General features: G+C 45.1%; 2 protein-coding genes across 2 annotated transcripts in view; one reads left to right on the top strand and one right to left on the bottom strand.

Moving 5' to 3' along the window:
* The first annotated feature begins 51 nt into the window (after positions 1-51).
* Eno (alpha-enolase) lies at positions 52-13,700 on the top strand. The gene is made up of 8 exons (XM_050195937.2): positions 52-183; positions 669-760; positions 4,476-4,700; positions 5,829-6,114; positions 8,534-8,700; positions 10,110-10,299; positions 12,297-12,413; positions 12,890-13,700. Exons 2-8 carry the CDS (start codon positions 676-678, stop codon positions 13,119-13,121), a joined length of 1,302 nt encoding a protein of 433 aa, XP_050051894.1. The 5' UTR covers positions 52-183; positions 669-675; the 3' UTR covers positions 13,122-13,700.
* The window catches only part of Cap-D2 (CAP-D2 condensin subunit), a 71,925-nt gene continuing 58,728 nt past the window's right edge, over positions 13,157-26,353 (bottom strand). Inside the window, exon 34 of the mRNA XM_055078055.2 lies at positions 13,157-25,311. Coding sequence (XP_054934030.1) covers positions 25,035-25,311 — 277 coding nt within the window. The 3' untranslated portion in view covers positions 13,157-25,034. The remainder of the gene's footprint in view (positions 25,312-26,353) is intronic.

The following is a 26,353-nucleotide window of genomic DNA, read 5'->3' as shown; positions in this document are numbered from 1 at the left end:
CCCCTGGCGGTCGTTTTCACTGCCCCACTCCCACGTCGCCTCCTCGTCCTCGTTCGTGCGCCTGTCTGAACGTTCCTTGTGTACCGCAGTCGATCGGCGCGGGTCAGTTCGACCGGGAAGACCTGTCAAGCGTGTGCGGCCAAGCAGCCTGTTCTTTCGCTTTACTTGCAGCCTCGCTAAATCGTAAGTGAACGCCTTTTTGCACGTAGGGCAAGGCGGCGAACGGAATCCCCTCAGTAGCCCTCCCAGCGAAGCCGGCTCAGATTCACCCTTCCTTCCTGGGGTGACATTGTTCGACCTTGGGTTCGAAAAGGTAGTGCTGCCCAGTACGGAAGGTTACTCCGCGGCTAACGAATCGAGTAGCGCTTCCCGTCATCTATATTGTCATACGTGATCGGCGCTACTGCATCGACCCGATTTTTCTTGACGTTTCAGCCGGTGCTGCTGAATCGGCAATCAATAGTGAGCTCCCGATCGTCATCTAGAGCATCAAAATCACTCTGTTTGACAGTTTAGTTGTTGCATCACTTCGAAGTAAATAGATTTGTTGTGTTTTCCGGCGTGCTTTCGTGCTAGCGGATGCGTTGTGCCGAACCGTTTGTTGTTGTTAAAGGCAGGACTTCGGTACTTCGGTTGTCATTTGGCTTTAAACGCTAATTTTCTCGCAGAGTGATAATGCCGATCAAGAAGATATACGCCCGCCAGATCTTCGACAGCAGGGGCAACCCGACCGTGGAAGTCGACTTGCTGACTGAGAAAGGTATGAACGACGTTGTGGTATTTCGATAGGTCATAGGTCGATGCAGGGTGATAACGCTTTGAAGGTCACGTATTCGCACGAACGCACTGCTGATGCTGCAAGATTGCGTTTTGTTGCCTGTGACCGGCTGGCGATCCGTTCTTTATTCCGTATATTTCATTATGTGCTAACATTAAAGCGAGTAAGCTTACCTGACATACAGTATTTATTTATTTCACATACCTCACAGGCTCCAGAAGGAGTATTGCGTGAGGGGGGCGGTACAGAAAACAATTGCGGAGCAAAAACATGTTTTTTGTTACATAAATATGAACAGAACGAGGATAAAATAATAAGCCCTGCTTTTCCAGGAATAGTAGTGCAAAAGGACACCTACGCGAGTGCTTCATGAAATGCTACCAAGGGCTTGCGGTATTTTTTTATTATTATTATTGCTTGCTCATACAAGAAGACTGGCAGCCATTTCAAAAGTTAATATAGTGTAATGGATGTGAACTAGCTGCAGTAAATGAGTTTGCTAATAATTACCCCAGGGTCAAAAATCGACAGCTGTCACTGCTTGGGAGGTTGTTGGCATTCTCTGAGTTGGAATGCATCCAACAAAGCTTGGATAAATATAAGAGCAGCACAAAGGCCCAGAAGGTAGTGTATTTTGAGTTGCTTTCGAGCTCGATTTTATCCTGTTGGCCTTGATATGTCTCGGGTGTATTTTTGCTTTGATCATGGATGTTGCCAAAACTGGCCTGTATAACCTGCGTGTGTATAGGACAGCAGCAGGCATAGCACATCCACTACTTTTATTCTGCAGGAAGTTTTCAAGAGCCTTTAGGGCATGGGAATTTCTTCATTTCTCTTGAGTGATTGTTTGGCAGTAAAGCGAGTGGAAGCCGCAAATGGACATTAATGTTCATGCACAGGTGAAGTGGTGGCATCTACACTCTAAATACAGTTTGCACCCTTTGGGGTGTATATTTGTCCCACAACAATAATCGTCATCTGCCTTGCTTGCGTTTCCTTTCTTGAAAACTCGGCGCTCGCAACTTTCCTGTCGAGAATGCTGCGTCACACTGATAACGCACATGCCGTTCGTGACTGGGAAGTACCGGGCTCGCAGCATTAAAAAAAGGAACCGCGGGCAAGGCAGATGACGATTATTGTTGTGGGACAAGTATACACCCCAAAGGGTGCAACTGTTTTTAGAGTGTACCAAATAAACAGGATTTTATATACATATATATATATACACACACACACTGTATCCAATAACAGAATGCAATTTTCTCTGGGCTTCTGAGTTCACACTTTTACCAGAAAGCATGTGCCATTTAAAATATTTTAAGTTGGTAAACGTAAGAGAGTTGGTATGTGTTCCCTGCTGTAGCTGGGAACACATAAAATCAGCAAGCTGCTGTGTATGCACATCGACTCTCCAGGAGTGGAATGATAAATACTGTGCACAAATGTATGGTGTCCTTGAAACGTGCATGTGCAAAAGCACCGTGTATCGTGCATTGAGTGCACATTAAAGGGGCCTGGGACCTCTTCTTATCAAAATCAAGAAATGCATTCTAAGTTAAGACTGTTTCAGAAATACGTTGCCACAAAAAGTACTTCAGTGGGTTCAGCAGAAGCTGAGTTATTGGCAATCAAATGTCTTCTACGCGATGCTTCTGCTCCTTCTTCGACGACTTGCACTGCGAAGGCTAAGGCGAAGCAAGGCACGCCCGCAGTGCTCCGCCTACTGAACGTCACTGTGGCGCGCAGTTCTAATTTGATTTTGGATGTTCATGTAGGCGGCACTACTTCCTATTTTGATGCCTACAACGCGCCAGACGCAGTTGTCCTTATTCGAGCTGCAGTGTGCTCAGTCAGTGGACTCATCGTGGTGGCCGTGGTATTCACTCTATTCTGAAGACCGCAGCTACATGCAATTGTAGTGTGCATGTGCAACGTTTGGTTTCTGCTCAACAGGGCTTGAGTGTGCGCTCATATGCTCCTGCCTGGCCATGTTATGTGGTACGGATTGGCCTTGTCCTGCACCAGCTAGACTGACAGATAGTAGCCACATCCAACTTGCGCGTCTTGAAGCGCCATCAATAGCTCAATTTGAAGCAAAGTCTGCCAAGGCATCTTACCAGGAGTGAGCGCATGCTGGGTGTGTGTGGTCTGACCTTAAGTTTTGCGTGGTTCGAGACTAGTTGAGTGTTCAAAATTAGAGAGTCACAATGGCTACGACACTGATGAAGTGGGGTGGCAAAAGTTTAATTCCTATTTGGGCGACCACAGGCTAGCGTGGCCGAAGTTCGAAAGCAGATTTTTGCTTACTTCAGCCTGTTTATTACAGTGCATCAATAAATGTGCATAGTAACAGTAGGAAGAAGTGCATTGATCCAAACACCCTTCTTGATCGAAGTCAGCTACTGGCCAATAGCAGCCATGTATGGGAATCCGCTATATTCTGAAATAAAGTGTCCAGAAAAGATTGAGGAGCAGGCTTCAGTTGAAAAGAGAGCCTTTGAGAAAAAAAGGTGACTTCACACTCTGCTTGCAAGCTCCACGTGCCGGGCACGACTGCAAAATTTGGCTGAGATGTTCACCACAGCGTATGCTATTCACAGCCTGTGTTCTTTCACTAAGCCTGTGGAGAACCCCAGGTGGTCGAAATTATTCCGGTGTCCCCGGCTACAGCATGCCTCATAATCATATCGTGGTTTTGGCATGTAAAACCCCAGAATCTCGAATGTCTCATTGTGGTTGGAACTGATGTAATGTTGCAAAACTGCCAGTCATCTTGCCCCATCTAAATTGCTAGGTAACTTGGACACAAACTGAAAAAAAAAAATGGCTGGTTTGCTTGTACCTAAATGTCCTGCTTTTTGTGGAGCTCTTCTACGCTCATGACTCTTCTTGTACAGGAACTCTGAATCTGGGGTTGCTTAGGGCGCACTCAAATCTAAATGGACAGTCATTTTTTGCGTTCCGCTCCCATCGTGATTGGACTGTTGAGACCAGGAATTGTATCAGTAAGGAAACTTAAGTTCGTCAAGCATACATGGTACATATCACATGCACCATAGAGATAGAACATGTCCGCAGACCTGTCCTTATAGGGAAGTGTCTATGTAGCTCAAACAGGATGGTTGGTGCACGAGTGTGCAGATAAGGAACATGCATAGCTTATCAAGGGCAATGACATAATCTTCTCATAGCCTGCCTTATACTGTAGATTTTTCCATTGTGATCTTACTTTTGTGATGTAGTAGCAAATACAATCTGACAATACATTGCCATTTAACTTGTTCTATTCATTGTTTGCAATTGTGGTTCACCAATAATCTCTTTTTTTATTTTATGAGCATTAAATATAACTAAAATAAATAAATAGCAGCTGAAAATCTCAAGCCTACTTACACTGCAGTTTTTCTTTTCTCTTTAGATACATGTATTATTTTTGTGGCTGTGCATACATGTCTGTCTGTGCCAGAGCTTTAAAATGATGCGGGAAACCGTAATCGAGCCAAGTTAGTTTATTATATTTCTGAAGTAACATGTACAACGTGGCAACATTTATAGTAACTCCACTCAAAACATAACATCTATCACACATTATTTACCTGCTTAAATGGCAAGCGAGTTCTGAGCCAGTTTAGCCAAATTTAGTACATATTTGCCTCCTGTCCCACTATAGATGGTTTTTGCAACCCACCTTCCGCAGGACTGTTTCGTGCTGCTGTGCCATCGGGAGCATCGACTGGAATCCACGAGGCCCTCGAACTGCGTGATGGAGACAAGTCCAAGTACATGGGCAAGGGCGTTTCCAAGGCTGTGAACAATGTGAACCTAGTGATTGCACCCCAGCTCATTGGCAAGAACTTCGACGTCACCGACCAGACAGCCATTGATGAATTCATGCTTCAGCTGGATGGCACCGAGAACAAAGGTCCGTGTTTGTGCTCGTGTTATTTGCAGAAGTGTGCTAGTGGGGAACGTGCGCAAGGTGAAGCAGCAGTGGCGTGTAGAAACATTGACAGACAAGCGAAAACGATGATTCTTTATAGCATACTTTTGCAAGTCTTTAAAGACAAGACATATAAATACTCGAACTGTTTATTTTTCATCTAAATGTGCAAAATAGAACCAAAAATAAGCATATGCAATAAAAAAAAAATCGCGGAAACCTTATCAGCAATAGGGGTGCAACACCAGACAGAATGCTGCAGGCGAGCTTCACCCCAAGCCACGTATGGCTTTCTTTAGAATTTGTACAGACAGTTGTCGTAGGACCTGAAATACAAGTGTACATTGCATTTCCTCTACATTGCATGCATGATACCACTGCACCTGGGGACCTTGCCAAACTTCCTTGTCCTGTGTTTCTGCTGTAATCCAAGAAGTTACACTTGCTGCTTGTCATTCAGTGCGTGGCATTCAGGCTTAGACTTACTGCCTATCATTCATGCTAGAAACTCTGTACTCAATATCAAAACTCTGCTATAAAAAAAAAATTTTTTTTCCTGGTTTATGAAGGGTGAAACTGTCACGAGCTGTATTCTGACTTCAGTGACTAATAATCTTGGGCTCAAGTGCCCTCCAATGGACAGACAAATAGGTAGAAAACATAATTAAGAATTAAGTTTGTTGCGATGTGCCTACTGCTCATCATTCATCAGGCATGACGTTTATTCATTGTTGTACAATTCCTCAACTGCTTTCTCTCTTCGAAAGTGTGATATTCTAGCACTTGAAGCAGAAGTGATAAAGGCCTGAAATATATAACTACTGGGAGCTTTTTATTATTATTATTCCTTTTTCTTTATGGGAGCACCAAGTTCACAACTTCTTAACTGCACCCAAAAGACTGATCTCTTAGTTCTGTCAACTGCTAAAGCATCCGAAGTGGACAAATATAGTCATGTTAGATAAGAACTTACATGGAGCTGTTGCATTGCTCACATTATATTTACTGAAATTGTGTCCAAAATTGCTTCAATGCTATATGCCATACTCGCCTATAACCAGATTAGCCAAAGCGAAATTTCGTTGCAGTTGGTCTCTTGTTTGCGTGCAGGCAACCTGGGTGCGAACGCGATTCTCGGTGTGTCGCTGGCGGTGTGTAAGGCGGGTGCAGCGCAGAAGGGAGTGCCGCTCTACCGCCACATTGCCGACCTGGCGGGCAACTCGAAGGTGGTCATGCCAGTGCCTGCTTTCAATGTGATCAATGGTGGCAGCCATGCTGGCAACAAGCTGGCCATGCAGGAGTTCATGATCCTGCCAACGGGCGCCACCTCTTTCACCGAGGCCATGCGCATGGGCTGCGAAGTGTACCACACTCTCAAGAGTGTCATCAAGAAGAAGTGAGGATCACCAGCTTCCTTCTCCGTTTGTTTGATGCCACACGCTCGCACTTATGTGTGTCTCCAGTGTAATTGTGAGATCCTGTTCACTTGCTGCCATTCACCTTTGAGCAAGTGCGCTCTTGCCTTTTTCTCTTTTGCGCATCTTGGAACTGTTTGCTGTTGCTTTTTATTGTGCCTCCACAATATATACATGCTTGTTAGATATAAAACTGACGACAGAAGAACAATACACCTGGCACAGTGCAGCCTCCAAGCTCCAGTGCACTGCTCATTTCGGTCCCTAGTGCATCGCCAATGTTGCATTACGCATTGGCATTGCCACCACTTAATCGGAGACACTAGCCTTCATTGCATTGTTTAAAAAGAATTCTGTCTACACCCAGGGGAGGGCCTCTTATCACCCTGCCTTGCTTACTTTAAATGTTGCTGTACCCCTCTCTTATGGTCCTTCCTAAAATCATCACTGCCAAGTTTATGCTTCAAGACCACATAGTGCCATAGAAACCTGTCGCATATGGAAAGCTGAAATGCTTGATCTAGTTGCTGGCTTCAATAACTGAGCAACAAGGCTTATAACAGTGAGGACGCAAGCAGCAGTGGAATGACTTGAACCTATTCATGTGATAGTTGACGCGATACAGTGCACATGTTTTCAGTTTAATTCTTGGTTCTGTGTAGTTTGCATATAGCATTAATTAGATATGCTTGTTAATAAATCAAAAGCAAAATCCATACAGGGAGTCTGGTTAGGTTTCCCACAAACTTTACTTAGACACGAAGTGTGAAATAGAGCTAACATATTTTGTTGCATATTCGTCATGTAATCCTAAGTTGAACCTCGGTGCAGTCAACTTGCATTATTTCGACCATGATGAGACAGGTGAAATTGATCAAGTTATCCGGCATGTTAAACAATATGCAGAAAAATACTCCAAAATGCACATCTGGTTCATTTGGCAGTATTTGCCCGATTCAAAGACGCCCCCAGAATCAAACCCTTGGCCACTTTCCATGTGTCCAAAGTAGAAACCTAACGTGTGCCCAAATTTTTAGCAACAAGAATGGGCAAGGGTCTAAATATTATGTGCGCATTGGTGGCCGGTTTCCTGAAGTCAGCTTCGCTGCAGTGTTTTTAGTCGCTTCGTCGCGGTACAGTCGTGTTATGCGTTATGCGCTAAAGCGGACAGACGCTGCAAACGTGGTTTTAGAATTCGATTCTGACCGCGCAGGCAATTTCTGGCTCAATTTTCTTGGAAAGGTGCCATAGGGGTCAGGCGCATGCATGCTGACTGTTCAAGTTTGAATTCTGTGGTGAAGACCAATTTTAGGATCGAAATAACCAAAGGTAGCCCCATAGAAATGTGGGGACGTGCCACCTGGGACCTTTGATCAGGATCGAATTAACGGAAGTCTAACATAACATAACAAAATAAATATAAAATTTGGTAGGCCACGCTTTATTTTAATGGAATATTCTCCTGCCATAACAAAATTGAATATGTGTGGTTCGACATGGTATCGATTATAATGAAACAAATTTTTGTTTAAGCACACCTCAAAATGTATATTCTGGTTGCAAAAATGTCAAACATAGTTGCCAACTGATTTTTTGACTGCTGATTTTTTTAACCTGGCACTGCCATCTAGCACTGCCACCTAGCCATCTAGCACGTATCTATAACAGCAATAACCAAAATTTCAGATGTTCCACAATATTTCCGGCATGAACAAAGTTGCTGCCATGGAAACTGCAATTTTGGTTGCATATTCCTGACAAAGCAGCACTGGTTTGGTTAGGCCTAGTGTCTTAAGCAGTGCACTCAGGAAAGTGATTGGTGACAAGCCATTGTGATAAGCTCGCCACCAATGTGTTCACGCTCTTAGACCTTATCGGGGATCTTGCTCAGACACACAGGCTTGACTGACGGCTGCAGTAACGGAATACGAATCCGTGAGCAGTCCCTTTCATGTCCAAAAAGTCTGTCCACAGCGTGCACATTCTGGCTGATGACTTGGCTTGATTGGACCACAGTTGGCCAGCCAATGTGCCGATGTTGCGTGGTAACCACAGTTAAAGCAGTTCTGTATTCATGGCGGCGCAGAGCGCATGTGTGTAATTTATTATTCCAGTGCCTCATCCAGTGCTTTAAGATGACGACGGTTATCCAAGTCAGCAGAAGATCCTTTGCTGTCCCGTCGGAAGTACCTCACTTGCATTTCTCTCCCATAGACATTATTGCAATTTTCCCCCCCAATATCTGTGTGTATGCTTGTAAATAATATTGGATACCACAAGGGTACTTTCTTTGTGTTCGATGTGACTTTACTATAACGAGGCTTTACTGTATTATTAACCTGCCTACATTTCCCCCACTTTGTACCACTGCTTAGGCTCAACGTTCATGTTGGTGTACAGGTTCGGCTTGGATGCCACTGCTGTTGGTGACGAGGGTGGCTTTGCGCCAAACTTCCAGGACAACAGGGAGGCCCTCGAGTTGATCCAGGAGGCCATCAATTTAGCTGGGTACGGAGGACAAGTTGAAATTGGAATGGACGTTGCTGCCTCGGAGTTCTACAAGGATGGTGAGGAATTGTTTTCCTTGCATGATTTTATGCATGACTGTTTTCCACATGAATGAATACACCATTTGTATGTCAGAATGGCTCATTTGCCTAAGTGAAGAAGAGGGTTGCAGGAGTATAAAGGGAAAAATAAATAAAAGGGAGGGGGGATTGCTAAACCAAGGAAACGGCCTTGCGGTGTAAACCATTAGGGTGTTGGGGTTATACAGTCCATCTACAACGACATGACCTGTATAACGAAGGATTATGTCTCGGCTGCGATCCTATGTGTCATATGTATTGTGAATGCCTTTACTATGAACACTGCTAACAAATTTACCTCTACAATGAAGGAACTTGGTGTCCCTGGTGGCTGATTTGTTGCTTTGCAATGAATGCATGTAGCGGTGCACTCTGCGCTAGCCCTAACCGCAGTGCTCGCTTTGCACTTGGCGAGCGTGCAGATTTCACTAGTAGGCTTACTACACTACAGGAATCATTCAGCTTGTATGCTGCTTGTGGCGACGCGTCAGCGGGTGCGACAGCTGACGAACACATTACATTTAATCACGAAGTGACAATGTAATCTTAACTGAGAACTGACGACATCGTCAAGCCACCTGGGTTGGAAAGAATGCGAATGTGTATGAAGGCAACAGTGATGAAAGTCCTGTAAACAAACCATGAATCTTGACTGCAAGGGAGGCGATTGCACCATTCGATTATCCGAAGCTTTACTTAGCTTAGCTCTTGCGTTTCGCTGCCGAGCATGCTGTGAACTTCGATGCAATAAGATTGACTGCAGTTGCCCATTCTGTCAAATAGCGCAAATCTAAAAAATGATGACTTGTTTCATTATGTCTCTCTGGAATTCGTTAGATAAAGGTTTTCTTTTATTGAGTGTACATGCTTAGCCTATGTTTTCGTGAGCTGCACAGTACACGACCTTTACGATGAAGTATTTCGAGGTTCCAAGCACTTCACATACAGTCAAATGCCTGTATAATGAATTTTGCCTTGAGATGTGGCTTCATGGCAGTGTAAGTCACATCTCAAGGCAATCACCATTCTAAGTTTTTCTCTCCTAGGGTGATTTTCTTGGGGAAAAAGTCAGCGTAGTGCTGCATTCAATTTGAGCCACTGTTTTCACTTGATCTTCCTATGGCCAGGCGAAAATAGGCATTCACAGCAAGGGATAACATTTGTTCATCACATTCAGTTGCCTAAGCTCTGCCAAGACACTCTGCCACTAAAGGAGTTGCTATTTTCCATGGCACCTCCATTTAAAAAAAAAAAGAAAGAAAAAAAAATAACTCTTATTCGATTTTAGTGTCATCGCTTTCCAAAAGACTGCAAATTATTCCCGTTGATTTAGGCAGTGCTATTGAAGACATGTAGTGGGGTGCACTGAACAATTCACATTCTTGCAGGCAAGTACGATCTTGACTTCAAGAACGAGAATTCCAACCCTGATAATCACCTGGACCGGGATGCGCTGAAGGCTATGTATGAGGATTTCATCCGGTCTTACCCCATCGTTTCCATTGAGGACCCCTTTGAGCAGGACGACTGGGATGCCTGGACTGCCCTTAACACGGCAACGCAGATCCAGATTGTTGGGTAAGCTATGGCTGGCTGGTCACAGAGTTGAGGGTTGCTCGTCATTGGATGACATTTATACTCAAGGGTCCGAGGGCTTCTCAAACTGGGTTCCATGAATGGAGTCTTAAAAGTCTCGTGAGCACTCGGAACAAATTCGACCCCTTTCATTTTTCCTGATTCACTTCCACAATTTATCAATTTAGAGAACAAATACTGCATTGCATTTTGGCTTTGACGGCACCACGCCACATTCGCACTTCAGTTGTCAGCGAGAAAACTGTGCAACAGCAGCACGCAAGACTCGTTACTGAAAGGGAAAATCTAACATTCACCCGTTTTGTAGCACGAAGCTACAAAGGAAGCTGATACAGGCTTCTCGGGAAGAAAGCATCGCAGTTGAAAAAAAATTTGTCCTTGCCTGGGATCAGGACAAATCTTGGACTAAGGCCAGACCAAGACAAATTTTGTTTACTCTGTGAAGCTTCCTTTCTGAGAAACCTGTATCGGTTTCCTTCGTAGCTTCGTGCCACAACACGGGTGAATATTAAATTGTCCATTTCATGAACTTTCCTCCACCTTACAGGGTTCCACAAAACTGATTTGCCAAGACTGATTATTATGGCACTTGCGGGCCCACGGTAGTCGTGCCGAGCAATTTTGGGCCCGTTGGTGTCAGCACGGAGTAGTTTCAAAAGAGGCTGGTTTGCTAGTGTGCTGCATCACTTTCATAAAAACGAAAAAAACATGCGACAAGCATTACGATACGCGCGAGGGTCACTGCCTGCATGCCGGGTGATGTAGGCATTTAGACTTAGTGTTGTTATCTGTACTATCAAAGACCATTCGGTAGAGTGAGTGACTTGTTGCGACGTTTGAAAAGAATACGATACACTTTTGTGTGTCCGACACTTTGTTCACGTGATGACGCCAATTTATGACATGCAATGCTTGTAAAACAGTCTGACCTACTTATAACGATTTGAGATATACCAAATTATTGGCTATAACGACCACATTTCATTGCATTCACAATTTGTGGGAGATACGGGGTTCTCCTCCGTACTCTTGGGACAAAGGAACGACAACACAGTAGTGCAAACAGTCACAAGGGCATTTATTGCACCTTTCATAGATCAATGCCTGCTAGCCGAGCTGCTATCCCCAAAACATGCCGATGGGCGCACGACAAATCTAGAAGTCCGACTTACCGCGACCGCATTGCGAGCGAATATGTTCGCCCCATGCTGGATCCCAACGCCTGGTCGTTCGCGTGTACGGTCACGCGAATGGTGTCCAAGGCGGCCACGCGAGACGGTCTCGCAGAAGCATGGGTCGGCGCGGCACGGCACGTCCGTCCCGCTTCCTTCCCGAACCCAAAGAGCCCGAGCGCCTTCCCTTTCGGCGCCCAAGTAACCCCGCATCAGCACGACACTCGCGCCATCTCCCGCACTGCGCCTCAACCACTCCGACCGCCGCGGGCGAAGCCGCCCTGCAGGAGACGAGCTATGCGGGAAAACTAGATCTCAGGGGAGGTGTGAGAGTCACGCATCCCCACAAATTTTAGAACATTTTCAAAAGCGCCGTCCTGTTACAATAAACTCTTCAAACCCAGTCACAGTACAAGCAGGGTGCGCATGAAAAGCATTCATTGTGCCATGGTTTGAGTGCACTTGAAAGACATCCGAATGGCCAGTTAATTATGAAGACCCTGTGTTGTCTTACAACGTTACATAGCATTCTTAAATCCTTGGGATATTAAATGAATCAATAATTTGCTGCCTTTACATTAGTACTCGTTCTCCAGAATATGGAATGAATTCCCTAACGATTCAGTTTAGTCCTGTTACCTTCTCCAGGTGTGCAACAATGTGACCAGGACAGCGTCTTGTGTAACCCTTTGTATCAGTTCTAAGAGCAGTAATGGCGAAGTCTTGTTTTTGGAAAGCTGTTTTTCTTAGCCTTTCCTATCTACTAGACTCGTGTCTGTGTTAACCCCCACGTGCTCAACTTTTCAGAGATGACCTGACTGTCACTAATCCCAAGCGGATTCAGATGGCCGTGGACAAGAATGCCTGCAACTGCCTGCTCCTCAAGGTCAACCAGATTGGCACCGTCACGGAATCGATCCGGGCGTAAGTTGAATAGCAGCGCTCTGGTGCAGAGTTTTTCACGCATAAACAGCTTAGATCACTTATAACGTAACCGCTTACAGTGCAGTACCGGCTATAATGTGACCTTTTCCGACTCCCATCTACCCTCCCATAGAAAGAACTCCATGCATATGCATACCGCTTATAGTGCAGCTGTGAGACAAGAAGTACCAGTTAAAATGCAATTTTTACAGGAAAATCCGGCAGACAGGTGTGGTAACAAGCGAGATCAAGACATTTAGTGATGGTATCTACTGATATCAAAATGCTATGCACTCAAAATGTTATCTTTAAAGAAACCTTAAATTTGGATCATGAAAAGCGGGGAGTGCAAGTCTCTACACAAGTAAATACAGTAATTGTTGCGCGGAACATTGTGGCACTGATCCACGTGTACATTTGTCATTGCCTTTCATCGTGCTTCTAAGTTGGCCGTATCCACTCCTCTGCACATGCAGTCATCAGCTGGCACGCAAGAGTGGTTGGGGCACCATGGTGTCCCACCGCAGCGGTGAGACCGAAGATTCGACAATCGCAGACATCGTGGTGGGTCTGAGCACGGGACAAATCAAGACTGGTGCCCCCTGCCGTTCCGAGCGTCTGTCCAAGTACAACCAGCTGCTGCGTATTGAGGAGCAGCTTGGAGGCAATGCTGTCTACGCCGGCAAGAACTTCCGCCACCCCCAGTAGGCCGAACCGACAAGGAAGGAAGCAATGTCACTGACCCCTTAACTCTTCCTTCTAGACACTTACATCGTAGAGGTGACAGTATATACCTGCCTTGGTTTTTTTTCTCCACCCCGGTGCGAGGCAGTCTTCCTTTTTTTCTCTTCTCTTCAAAATTCTGCTAGTCACCAAAAATAAGATTGCCACAGTGCTTATCTTTTGTGGTCATTATGAGGCTTTCGACATGTAAAAGGTCCCATGTTTTGGGACTGGTGCCATCTGCCTCTAGCTCTGGATGATGCTGTTGCCGTAATATGGTGGCATAGGCGTTACAAGCACTGACTTAAAATCCGGTGAAGCACTTCTGTGCAGCATCTCTGCAGGTGACTGCTTGGCAGGCATTTTAAAGTTCCTGTGTGGCGAGCGTTCTGGAAGCCTTTTATTTTCCTTACCCATGTCCTTTTCCTTGCTCTTTCTCTCTACATGTGTGTGTGTGTGTGCATGTACAACACAGCCACTCTCTCATGTTTAGTGAACAAAATCTCCTGGGGCTGTGGAGCCATTTGTGAGAGTTGTGTGAATAAAGGTGATCATGAAAATTTCCTTTTGCCTTGTGTATTTGATAACTAAACATGGAGGGCTTCTGGATGGCGTTCACCGAGTGTGTGCGTTGGACAAGTATGTTATTGTTGCAGGCTGGATATTTTATTAATAGACAACTATGGAAAAAGTTACAGCAGATCCAATGCACATGTTGGAATCGGTGGCGTAGCCAGGAATTTTTCGTAGGCAGTAGGAGGAAGGTCCTGGGTGGTTACACACACACACACTTGTACCTCGATGAAACAGGATTATATTGAAGCAACGTATACAGTATAATCAAGTATGTAAAATTCCTGTTGAAATCCCCGTGGAGGTTCATGTCATAGCTTCCTACAATAATTACTAGAGGAAACTCTGGTGTTGCAATTGTGCAGCCATCATGGGAATGATGGGTAGTACATTAGCTTCATGCTTGTGGCTCCGTTTAATATGCTTTATCTGCCTTAATTTCCAATTAATCTATACCTTTTTTTAAAATGTAGAGGGCAATAAAACTGAACAAAAATAATCGCTGCTAATTACAATGGTTCCACTTGTCCATGTGTACGTGGCGCAGTGGTTTCAACACCGAGTTTCTGTGCTAGAGGTCCTGTGTTCGAATCCTGTCAGACAATTTTAATAATATTCAAAAAATTATCACTTTACATTATCACAAGGTCGTTTAAAGTCGGAAGGGCGAAGTTTCGGCAAATCCATGCATTAACCATCATTTCCATGCTGGCTTAACCGCCCCACTTGCAGCTCCCGTAGACACCAGTGCCACGGTTCCGTATAGTAATTATTGCATGAAACCCTATGGTTCATGTGGCAATACATTCAATAATGGCTAACAATGTAATGGATATAATGAAGTAATTCTGGCTCCGTCTCGAACTTGGTTATAACAAAGTTTTATTGTGTGTGTATATACATATATATGTTATTCCATTCCAGCTCAAGTGTACCAGGTGTTTTGTTGACCATCTGCAATTCTTTTGAAAAAAAAAGAATTGCGGTACTTCACCTCAATGTGGGTAGTACTACCTGGAGATTTTCTTTCTGAAGCCATGGGGCACTGAGAAGTGAAACTACATTGTGCAGAACACTTTGTATGAAGTTATTGTTCTTACCCAATGCTGTCAAACTTATGCACTGTAATGTGATGCTGCTTATCTTTTATGAGTGTAACCATAATTTTTATGGCAATTTTCATTCTCGGCCACTAGAAAAAAATGCAGCTAATAAGAACTTTTAAGAATAATATCTGTTTCATAAAGAATGCCATATTGCAGGCTTTTTAGGTTTGTGTAAACACTGAGAATTGATAAAACCCTAACATTCTGTGAAAATTGTGATAAAAGTTAGAAACAATAGCATATTGACTCTTTTTGCAGCATCAGGTGTAGCCTCTTATATAAAATTTTCTTGAAAGCTTATCCAGGATAATTTGAGAGTAAATTTTGTTGAGGAAAAAATTTTCGAACTAAACAACTGCAATGGTGTGGAAACATCTATTTTGTTTTCACTGAACAGCAGGTCATTCAGCATGTTAGACAAGCTTGTTTCACACATTTATTTTTCAGGCACTTTGCCCAAGTATCGTTGATCAAATTACAGTGTTACAAGTGAACTGTTGCTGTTAGGTACACGATCTCTCCAATGCTATTTACTGCGTGCTTGGAAGAAGTATTCAAGCTATTAAACTGGGAAGGCTTAGGAGTAAGGATTGACGGCGAATATCTCGGCAACCTTCGATTTGCTGATGACATTGTTCTATTCAGCAACAGTGCAGACGAGTTACAACAAACGATTGAGGGCCCTAACAGAGAGAGTGTAAGAGTGGGGTTGAAGATTAATATGTAGAAGGCAAAGATAATGATCAATAGCCGGGCACGGGAACAAGAGTTCAAGATTGCCAGTCGGCCTCTAGAGTCAGTGAAGGGCACCCTGGTCACAGGGCACCCTGATTGTGGTATAGTGTCTCCCCCTGCCAGATCTCCGTGTCATCCTTCTCTGCGTGGTGGTGGTGAAAACTTTTAATTGCTGCAAGAGAGTTTGGGAGCCACAGAGTGGCCCCGCTACATGGTCGGCGTCCCTAGTCCGGGACATCGCATGACAATGCCCCGTCTCTCGCCCGTTTCACCAGAGCCCTTTGGGACTCGAGCGAGGAGCAGTTGAGGAGGGCAGTCTCCCATGCCTCTCTGGAAGGGGAAGGGGGAGGTGGGGATTTTGAGTACATGCCCACACCATGTGGAACATATCACAGGTCTCCCCACAGTGCGGGCATCGCCCATCCGTGTTAGGATCGTAATGCTTTAAGATTGCAGGACAGAGCAGAGTACCTGTCTGCAGGCGCCTTAAAGTTCACTCCTCCGTCTTACTCAGCCCCTTGGCAGGGGCCGGGAAAAGGCGGTGGTTGTCGCTATAATGCGTTATTATTTCCCTGAATCGCAGCAGCGGCTGGTTAGTCTCCGAGCCAGAAGAGCTGGGATGAGGAGCCCGGTAAATAAGCGCTCGGGCAGCCGCGTCAGCGGCCTCATTACCTCGTACGCCCTGATGGCCAGGAGCCCAAATGATTCTTTTCGGTGTTGGATCAGTGGCAGTCCGTCTTAGAATGCAAGCAGCTAAGGGGGAGATCTCCCCAGCCAAGTAATGATCACATGCTTTTCGGGAGTCCGTAATGATAATTCTCGAATTGGCGTGGGCGGCAGCAAGCGCTATCGCTACTTCCTCGGCTCGCATTGAATTCTCTGCGTCGGCGCTCGCCGCGCGTTCGCTGGGCGTGGGCCCCCACTTGCCTGCCGCTGCCGACACAACATCTTATGGCGACGAGGATGGGATTCCCAAACGGTTCCGACCGAAGCCCCGGGAAACCAACGAGCTTCGTAAGTGAAGCGTCCCTTCCTGTGTCTGCACGGCAGGCAAACGCCGCCGACGCACTTGGCGTCGCGAAGCTTCCGAGCCTAGGCCTTCTCGACCCCTTGGTTCTTCCTTGCTCCATTCCTGCTGCGAGCTCCGGCTTGTTTTCTGCACTGTCTCCTGCACGCTACCGGGCATGGCGTCTTTTACGGCGAACCTTTCCGTTTTTCTGGAATTGCCCGGGCCACCGTTAATTCCATGGTATCGATGGAAAAAAATTTTTCAGGCCCACCTCGAAGCGGCCGGCAGTGGCGACTGGACGGACGCGCAACGAGCGTCTGCGCTCGTCAGCGCTCTCGGGCGTGAGGGACAGCGAAAGTACTTTGCAGACGAGGAGCAGGAAGCAGCAAGGCAGTTAACTGGCGCAGCGTCAACGTCAAGCGATACGGTCCCGTCAGCGTCAGAGCTCCAGAAACTCTTGCAGCGGCTTGACCGGCTGTTCGCCGCGTCAACAAATGTTCTGGCGGAGAGGCACGAATTCACCAGTCGAAGGCAGTTCGAGGGAGAAGCATTCCTGGAATTCGTGACCGCACTGTAGGAGAAACGGTACAGTGCAACTTCGGCACAACCTACAATGAGCGCGTCCGAGACCAAATAATACATGGGGTAGCGAACGCCAGCGTTCGCGAAAGGTTATTAGCTCATGGCGAAACCCTGTCCCTGGACAAGGCAGAAGAAATTGGACGCTCTTTAGAAGCCTTGCATCGAGCGAACCGCGTGTTCGGCTCCGAAAATGTACGAAGAATCGAGGCATCTCAACTTGGCGTTCCGTCGACGGGCCAAGATGACAGACTTCTTCCGGGAAGCTGCCAAGATGGCCGACAGTCCGGCAGGCCATGAAGATGGTCGACTTCTTCCGAGAAGCCGCCAAGATGACCGACCTCTTCCGAGAAGCGGCCAAGATGACCGACTTCTTCCGAGAAGCCGCCAAGAGGGCCGACTTCTTGAATTGAATTGACAATTGAATGTGGCGACACCCACATTCAATTGTCCAACCAGGGGGAGGGAAATAGTAGTGGGACGACTGGGTCTTCAAAGTCGACCGATACGCGTCGCAACCCCCAAAGTTCTTCTGAGGTACGCACATGTCCTCATCGTGACAGAAAACGGCCTCCGTGGCTCGATGATTATGTTTCTTGAATGTAGAGCGTATTGCCGTCTTCGAAATGCCACGGCTAGGGGCCTCGCTGTGACATTTAGGAGACAGTTCACATGTTTCGTTCACACAGGTATAAAATGTGTTCCTTGTTGCGGTGCAGTGAGTCTTGTGCCGTGTTCCTTGTCAGATTTCGTTTTGAGTGACTGCCTGTGTTCTGGTGCCCCAAGTCTGGTGCGCGTGTGGACTTGGGCGGGAACGAACTGAATTTGTTGTGGACTTAAGTGCTTGCCTTGTGTGCGACTGGTGCACGTGTGTGTGAACGTGGGGGGGGGAACGAACTGAGTTTGTCTTTGGACATAAGTGCGCGTCTTGTGTGCGCGTTTCACTGTATGCTTACTTTGTTTCCAGGGGGGAATGATGTGGTATAGTGTCTCCCCCTGCCAGATCTCCGTGGCATCCTTCTCTGCGTCGGCGCTCGCCGCGCGTTTGCTGGGCGTGGGCCCCCACTTGCCTGCCGCTGCCGACACAACACTGATCATGAGAAGAAAACTTGCAGAATAAAAATGGGTTGGATCACATACGGCAGATATTGCCAGCTCCTGACTGGAAGCTTACCATTATCATTGAAAAGGAAGGTGTACAATCAGTGCATTTTACCAGTGCTGACATATGGGGCAGAGATGGAGACTGAGAAAGAAGCTTGAGAACAAGTTAAGGACCACGCAAAGAACAACACAACGAAGATTGCTCGGCGTAATGTTTAAGAGACAGAAAGAGAGCAGTTTCGATCAGAGAGCAAACGGGTATAGCGATATTCTAATTGACATCAAGAGGAAAAAATGGAGCTGGGCAGGTCATGCGCTGGTTAGATAACCGTTGGACTGTTAGGGTTACAGAATGGGTACCAAGAGAAGGAAAACTCAATCAAGGACGACAAAAGGCTAGGTGGAGCGCTGAAATTAGGAAATTCGCGGTCGCTAGTTCTAATCGGTTGGCGCAGGTCAGGGGTAATTGGAGATCGCAGGGAGAGGCCTTCGTCCTGCAGTGGACATAAAACAGGCTGATGATGATGATGACTCAAGAAAAGGAGCAAGAGCCGAAATGGAAAGTAGCCATTTATTTTTGCACCAAATTTGTCACCACCATTAAAAATATACTTGCAAGTTGTGGGGTCTCAAATGTGCTCTTGGGACAAAGGAAGACAGACAACACAGTAGTGAGAATTAACGAAAGGGCATTTATAGCACTTTCTAGTATATGCACCAATGCCAGTTAGCCAAATCACAACTAATGGAACATGCCGATGGCCGCTGACAAATCGAGGAAGCCCGACTCACTGTGACAGAATATTGAGCAATTATGTTTGCCTCACGCCGGACATAAACTCATAATCGTGTTCATCCATCCTGGTGGCCCGCTCCAAAGCCTTTCTTAGGGCACTCCTGCAAAGCGTGCCGGCTGGCGTGTGATCAAATAGCCGCGCATGCCACCAACCCCAAGCCAAAGGGCAAGAGAGGCAAGAAACTACTCCCTTTTGCACCCAAGTAACCCTGCCGATAGGTGGCGTGAGCTGCGCAACACTCGCGCCATCTATCATACTATTCTGCAACCGCCACCTGCGCACACCTACGTAGCGAAGCCAGATTGCAGGAAACATGACAACCATGCAGGAGACGCGCAAGAATCGAGCATCTCCCCCCCCTCCCCCCAAAGTATAATATCAAGGATGAGAATGCACATCACTATGGCACATAACTTTTTCCATCTTGGGAGTACCTAATAGCTTTAAATATTAGTGCACTAGTTCATTCATTGCTCCTTGCAACCACAACACAAACTTTTCTCAGGACCACGGTTAGCAGGTCCAGCTTCCTTTTGCTCATCACCTACATCGTAAAGGCACTCGTGAAAATAAAAAGTGCTTACTAAATTCAGTGTTTCAAATGGAGAAACAGTTTTCGGGGTGCATTCAGCGAGGTAGGATAAAGGGAATGCACCAGTGAGACTTCTGTAAGCTGTTGCCCCATGCCAGAAGGTTAGGAGGAAGCTTTAGCTCGGGTGCTCCTATCTAAATACATGTAAAAGGAGAATTCGTTTTTCTTGGCAAGGTACTGCACCAAATTTGGCGAGGTTTGTTGCATTTAAAAGAAAAACTTAAAATCTAGTGACTGTTGGTTTCAAATTTTTTATTTAGGTCATCAATGTTTTATTAAAAATTGGCAGGAATGCAAAATTTTCAGAAAATTAAACCATCATGTTTAGAACTCTGTCACTCAGCAATGAAAGATGATATCACAATTTATGAATTGCATCTAATAGAACATCTAAAGCGGACAAAATTTATGTCACACATAAATCCTAAAGAACTTAGTAATATGCATGGAAATACAGCCTTTGCAGAACCCTTGTACACAACGTAACAGATTCACGTAAAATATAAAATGACACAATGAATTTGTCTGCTTTCAATGATATAGTGGGTGCCATTTACAGAACTGCGATGTTTGTTCTTGATGCAGAGCTATTAATTTGTAAACTTAGTGCTTCCATTTTTTTCAAACTTGCAAATTTTGAAAATCTTTTTAGCAGAATTCAGGCCCTAAATTGAAAATCCGCTCCCATCAGTCATTAGAGTTTAACTTTCTCTCTCAGATGCAACAAATTTTATTAAAATCGGTCAAGGGGTTATTTTAGAAAAACTTTTTTTTGCATTTTACGTGTATTTGAATAGGCCGCGTCGAAGCTGGGTCCAAGCTAAAGTTTCCTTTTAAGCTTTTTGTCTAATATACATACTGGCAACCATTAGTAAATCCTGAATTTCAGGCTCTAACAAGAGAAGGAAGCAATCATATAGATGAGATATGCAAGTGCCGTTGCGTCTGCCGGGGTGTTTCTGTAAAAACATCAACCAATTTTAAAGAATTACCTGTCATAGATGGCACAGTTCTAATTCTTGAGCTGGATTGCTCAAAGGTGGGGACATTATTTGCGTGAAAAATCGAAATGCATAATTGACTAAATAACAAAATTTTACTTATAAAGTGTTTAGCTAATTACCTCATTCACCAGGTGAATCCACTTAAAACAAATTCCCAGGATGATGCCAGTTTCGAGATATTGATTCCCAAACCTTGCGAAGAAACCCATTGGTGGTACAGTTAATTTTGTGCTTCAGTGCATAAAATGACATTTTGTTAAAGAGTAAATGGAATGACAGTGCATTTTTACTGTAAGTTTGATTGCACGTATCGAAAATGGAGTCGTCCATAAAATTATTAGATAAAAACTTAATTAGTATTTTTCTGTGAATTAGTCAATTATATATTTATATCTTTTGTGCACGTCAATTCCACGGGCAATTATTAAAGATTGCTTAAAAGCCATGGTATATATGCCACGAGACAAGTGTTGTGTATGAAATTAAGCAGTGTTCTGTGTTATTTGTTATGTACCCAGCGATCATAGCTGGTTGTGGCATTACAGTCAGCCATATTGCTGCAGGAGATGGGAGCGTTTCACCAGGTGTTCTATGGTTTCACTTGCAAGCCGGGACGTCCATACTATGTGGTAGGCATCTGCTTCTGTCACTGGAAGAAGACAGTACGGACATGTTGCACACAATGCAAAGTGTGACGAGTTCCATGCAGATGTGACAGCCGGTGTAAAGGCAACCCCAGCTCGAAGCCTCCTAAGCATGACTTCGTCCACCCTAGTTAGCTGACGGGGCATGTCCTGCTGAAGGGAATCTTTGCAGGCACGGAGTGAGGTGGAGGTTCGAGGTGGGAGGGGAAATGATGAAAGACCTTAAAGGGGTTAGGACACCAAATTTTGAGGTTGTAAAAAGTATGTTGTAGGCTGCTTCCGTATGCAAGGACACCCACAACGAGGTATTGAACGCTGCAAACATTTAAAAATAACTTTAATTCAGCTCCAAAAAGTTATTAAAAGCTGCTTCTCGTGGTCGAGACTCATCGCTAGCGCGGCAGTTATGACGTGCAAGCGGAGGAACGAAAATATTGACATCATAGCACACTAGCACAAAAAGGTGACATATTATGAGTAGCGATGAAATGCTGATTACGGAGCCTGCTGAGCTGAGCGACCGAGCATAGCCTCCGCTATGACCGAGCTACAGGCATATAGAAATCCTTTCTTAATGCAAAGAAGGGGTAAGGCGTGCAGACACGGACACAGGAGGAGTGGACAACACGAACGCCGCACGGTGGCCCGCGAACGGCAAACTTCGTGCAGCGAGTTGCCGTGCCGGTAATGTGGACGAGCCTTTACACGTTGAGTGTAACACTAGCCAGCCGACTCCTAAAGGGACAAGGATATGCGGCGTTCGTGTTGTCCGCTGCTCTCCTCTTGTGTCCGTGTCTGAACGCAATTGCCCCTTAATTTGCATTATGAATACTAACCAACTAGCTCAGCTTCCTGTCATTCTAAAAATCCTTTCTCTATGCTACAGGCTTCTAGAACACTGCAACCAAGCTAACCCTGGCCCCTGGCTAACCGAGACATGCACGGCGCTGTCGCGGAGAGCAGTTGATATAGCATCTGCCAGTCGCATAGTTTGGCAGCTCAGAGTGGTCTCTTTTTTTTAACATCGACTTACCGAAAATACTCAGAGAGAACCCCAAGAAATTCTGGGAAGTAATAAACCCCCTTCAAGCTCGCGCCATAATTCTTGCTGACAATTCTGGAGATATCATGACTGATACCGACTGCGCCATTTCGTTCAACAATACCTTCGCCTCAGTTTTTACTAAAGATACCAGTTCTCCCCTACCATTAATATCTAGTAACATAGTATCTGTAATGCCGGCCATCATATTCTCTGTAGATGGTATCTTCAAAGTAATTGATAATCTCAAACTCTCTTCATCCACCAGTATCGATGGTATAACCTCGAAACTGTTAAAAAATACTAAGTATATCTCAGCTGCATGTTTGTGTCTCTTATTTTCTCAGTCACTTTCAACAGGTTGCATCCCTTATGACTGGAAAGTAAGAAAGGTCATTCCTATCTACAAAGGAGGCAATAGGAATAACCCACTAAATTATCGCCCCATCTCCTTAACGAGTCTTCCATGTAAGATAATGGAGCATGTCATTTACTCACTCATCGTGGACCATTTAGACGCCAACCATTTTTTTCATCCTGCACAGCATGGATTTCGTAAGGGCTTTTCTTGCGAGACCCAACTAGCTCTTTTCCTTCCCGACCTTCATGCGAATCTTGACTGTAATCAACAAGCTGATGCTATCTTCCTCGACTATGAAAAAGCTTTTGACAAAGTCCCTCACCGTCACTTATTACATAAACTTTCTTTCTTGAAATTAGACATGGATGTATTAAAATGGCTAGAAACGTTCCTCAGTAACCGCGAGCAATTCGTTACTATCAATGACCAGTCCTCCGTCAACCTTCCGGTATCTTCAGGTGTCTCTCAGGGGTCTGTTCTTGGACCACTTCTCTTTTTAATATACATCAATGACTTGCTGCTTCATGTAACTTGCAAAATTCGGATGTTCGCTGATGACTGCGTTATTTATCATACCATTAACAATGACACTGATGGAGATAATTTGCAACAAAATCTCAACCATGTACAGTCTTGGTGCGCCCATTGGCTAATGACTCTTAAACGAAAAAAATGTAAACATATGTCATTTACTCGTAGTCGTACACCCTTCTTGCCTTCTTACACAATGTCTAACAATCGGATTGAAACAGTAAAATCGTTCAAGTACTTAGGAGTCTTAATTTCCTGTGATCTTAACTGGGGCACGCATATCAACAGCATAGTATCATCGGCAAACAAAACACTCGGCTTTGAGGCGCCACTTGCGTCATGCGCCTCAGGATGTCAGACTTGTGGTGTACAAATCACTTATCAGGCCTAAAATCGAATATGCGTCACCAATCTGGAACCTATATCAAAAATATCTCAACGCACTTGAGCGCTTCCAAAATCGTGCAGTAAGATACATTAATTCATCCTACTCATATGACGTAAGCATATCATCCTTAAAAGAGAAATCTGAGTTAGAGTCACTCTCGCACCACTGTAAGATAGCCAGCGTTGGTCTTTTTCATAAGTTTTTCTACAGTTCACTTACTCGTGTGCCATACATCATTCCACCCGCAAGAATACCACAACGCACTCGTCATCCGCTCGAAGTTTTAAAACCACGCCCACACACAACTACCTTCTCTGCTTTATTTTTTTTTTCTCGAACAGCAACTGATTGGAATGCCCTTCCCCACTATGTTGTATATACAAATAATCACCATGTGTTCATTGTTGAGGTTGCTTCAATTTTGTCGAAATTAATTGCCTTTTTGTACAAATTCATCATCTACCATACATTTTCGATTGTATGCAATGTATCTACCTTTTTTTCAAATGTTCCACTAGTTACTGAAGTAAATTATCCACTGCCACTGTTTCTTCTCTTCGGCCAAAATAACTGCTGCTTTTTTCTTCTAATTGACAATTTGTCACGAGTATCTACTTGTTTATACAGGATATCTACCACTTTTCAAATGTTTCATTTGTTATTACGTCGAATTGTTGTTGCAAGATGTACCCCACCCCTTATGCGACGGCGGTTTTGCTCGCGAACGGAGAGATTTCCTTGCCGTAGAGAGGACGGGCCCGGGACCCATTTGTGCGGCAGCTGTACGGCGAAGCAGCCAATCAGCGACCGAGGAGTGGTCACTCTGGCACCGACGGCAGCCTCACCGCCTCTGATCGTTCGGCGCCGCTGATATCGTCGCTAGGCCTTTTCCGATTCACTTCAAAGCTAAAGCTTACGGTGCTTCGGAATGAATCAACAACTCTCACAAGCCGCAATATTTTCTTACTGTTGTTGTCGCTCTTCGCAATAATTATAATAATCGCGACATGCACTTCGAATCGCTAGTTGTTTACCTCTACTGGCAGAGCACGTGTATGCGCAAGCAGACGATGCAGCATAGTTTTACGTCAGTATCTTTGTGACCCACGTGACCAAGCCGTGTTGCGTTTCCTCTCCTATGACGTCTTAGCATCACCCGGAGCCCAGAAACCGAAATCGCTCGGTATAGTAATGCTATAATCATATTATTTATCGGGTATATATGAATTTCGCGGTGTGTATCGTGCTTCCTGAAGCAGTACGCAACGCTTGAATCGAAGAATACACGAACGAAAATTTTCATGTCTCCACCCCTTTAAGTAGGGCTGTGTGGCAGCTAGATGGCAGCAATTTCGTGAGGGTTTGCAGCATAGCCTTGAATCTGGTGTACCTTGACATAGGTAGCTGTACTGTGATTCAGGACATGTATCGTCTCATCGACTTCCATCGCCTAGTGTACTTTCCCGAGTTCTTGAACGGATGCTAAGGAGTCGGTGAAAACGGTCGGGTGTCCAAGTGTAGGCAGCCTCTTGTAGCACAGCCTCGTTGATGGCTTGAAGATCCATTACTAGAGCAGTTGCTTCCGTCGATATACAATGCTGGTGGCCCCTTATAAAATCATGCGTAGGGCTAAGAAATGGCATCTTCCCGCTGTCTGGTAGCGTGGCAGCATCTGTGGTTCCTTCAGTATCTGGGTTTATGGCATTCACCCTGCAAAGTACGAACAAAGCATTTGGTTGAGTTTTGCTGCACACATCTGCATGCATCTCAGAGATCTAGAGCTCAAGATAGATGACATTTGCCTTTACACAGTTTATCTCCATATCCCATGGTAACCACGTGTTTGCTCATACTCAGCAATGCAGTGATTGCAACAAAGTGACACTTCTACTTTTGATGTATTATCCTGCCTTGTTATAGTAGCCCAATTAGCTATTAAACACAGAGCTATCTAGAGATACCCAGACATAAGCCCTGCTCCTTGGCCTGCAAATGCACCTTTTGAAAGTGATTTTGCAATGATTAAGTTGGCTGAATGAAATCACTCTCAAGGATGCCCACTTTTTTACATGTGAACAAAGACAAGGTGGTGATACTGCTGAACCACGCTAGGCCTTTGCTGCAGTCTTCATTGTTTCTTGTGAGCAGGAATGAGGGGGATGTAGTAGTTTCTTAGCACTTACACAGGGACTTCTAGACATACAGATGGATATTCACGTTGTATGTATATCCATAAAAAAATAGTTATTCATGGGAGATTGCATGAGGATTTTGGGGGCATTCCATAAGGATGGCCATTAAAAATAGTTTCTTTGAACTCAAACACAGTCTGAATACTTAAACGATGCAATTTACACGAAAGACCCGGTGCATTCTCCCATCATGCCAGAACCACGACTACGACTATGGCTCACATCGCATAATATAGCTCTAGTTGACTTCATAGCTACTAGACAAATACATAAAATGCATGATGCAAATCATAGTCGTATACTTAAAGGGGCCCTGGATCACCCCTCGGGCTTGGTGAGATAACATAGTCCGTGGGTAGCATACGCTGCTGTGAACATCTCAGCCAAGTTTTACTGTCGTACGTGGTGCGTGGAGCTTGCGAGCGGATCACCGAAGTCACCTTTCTCTCAAGCACTCTATTTTCAACAGAAGGCCCCGTCCTCTTCTTTCATTTTGTCATCGGACGCTTTATTTCGTCATTCCATTAGACGGCTGCTATTGGCCGATAGCAGACATCAAG

Source organism: Dermacentor andersoni, chromosome 3, assembly GCF_023375885.2.
Source record: "Dermacentor andersoni chromosome 3, qqDerAnde1_hic_scaffold, whole genome shotgun sequence".
Classification (NCBI taxonomy): domain Eukaryota; kingdom Metazoa; phylum Arthropoda; class Arachnida; order Ixodida; family Ixodidae; genus Dermacentor; species Dermacentor andersoni.
The sequence above is the reverse complement of the archived record's forward strand: the minus strand, read 5'-3'. Positions and strand labels throughout refer to the sequence as shown.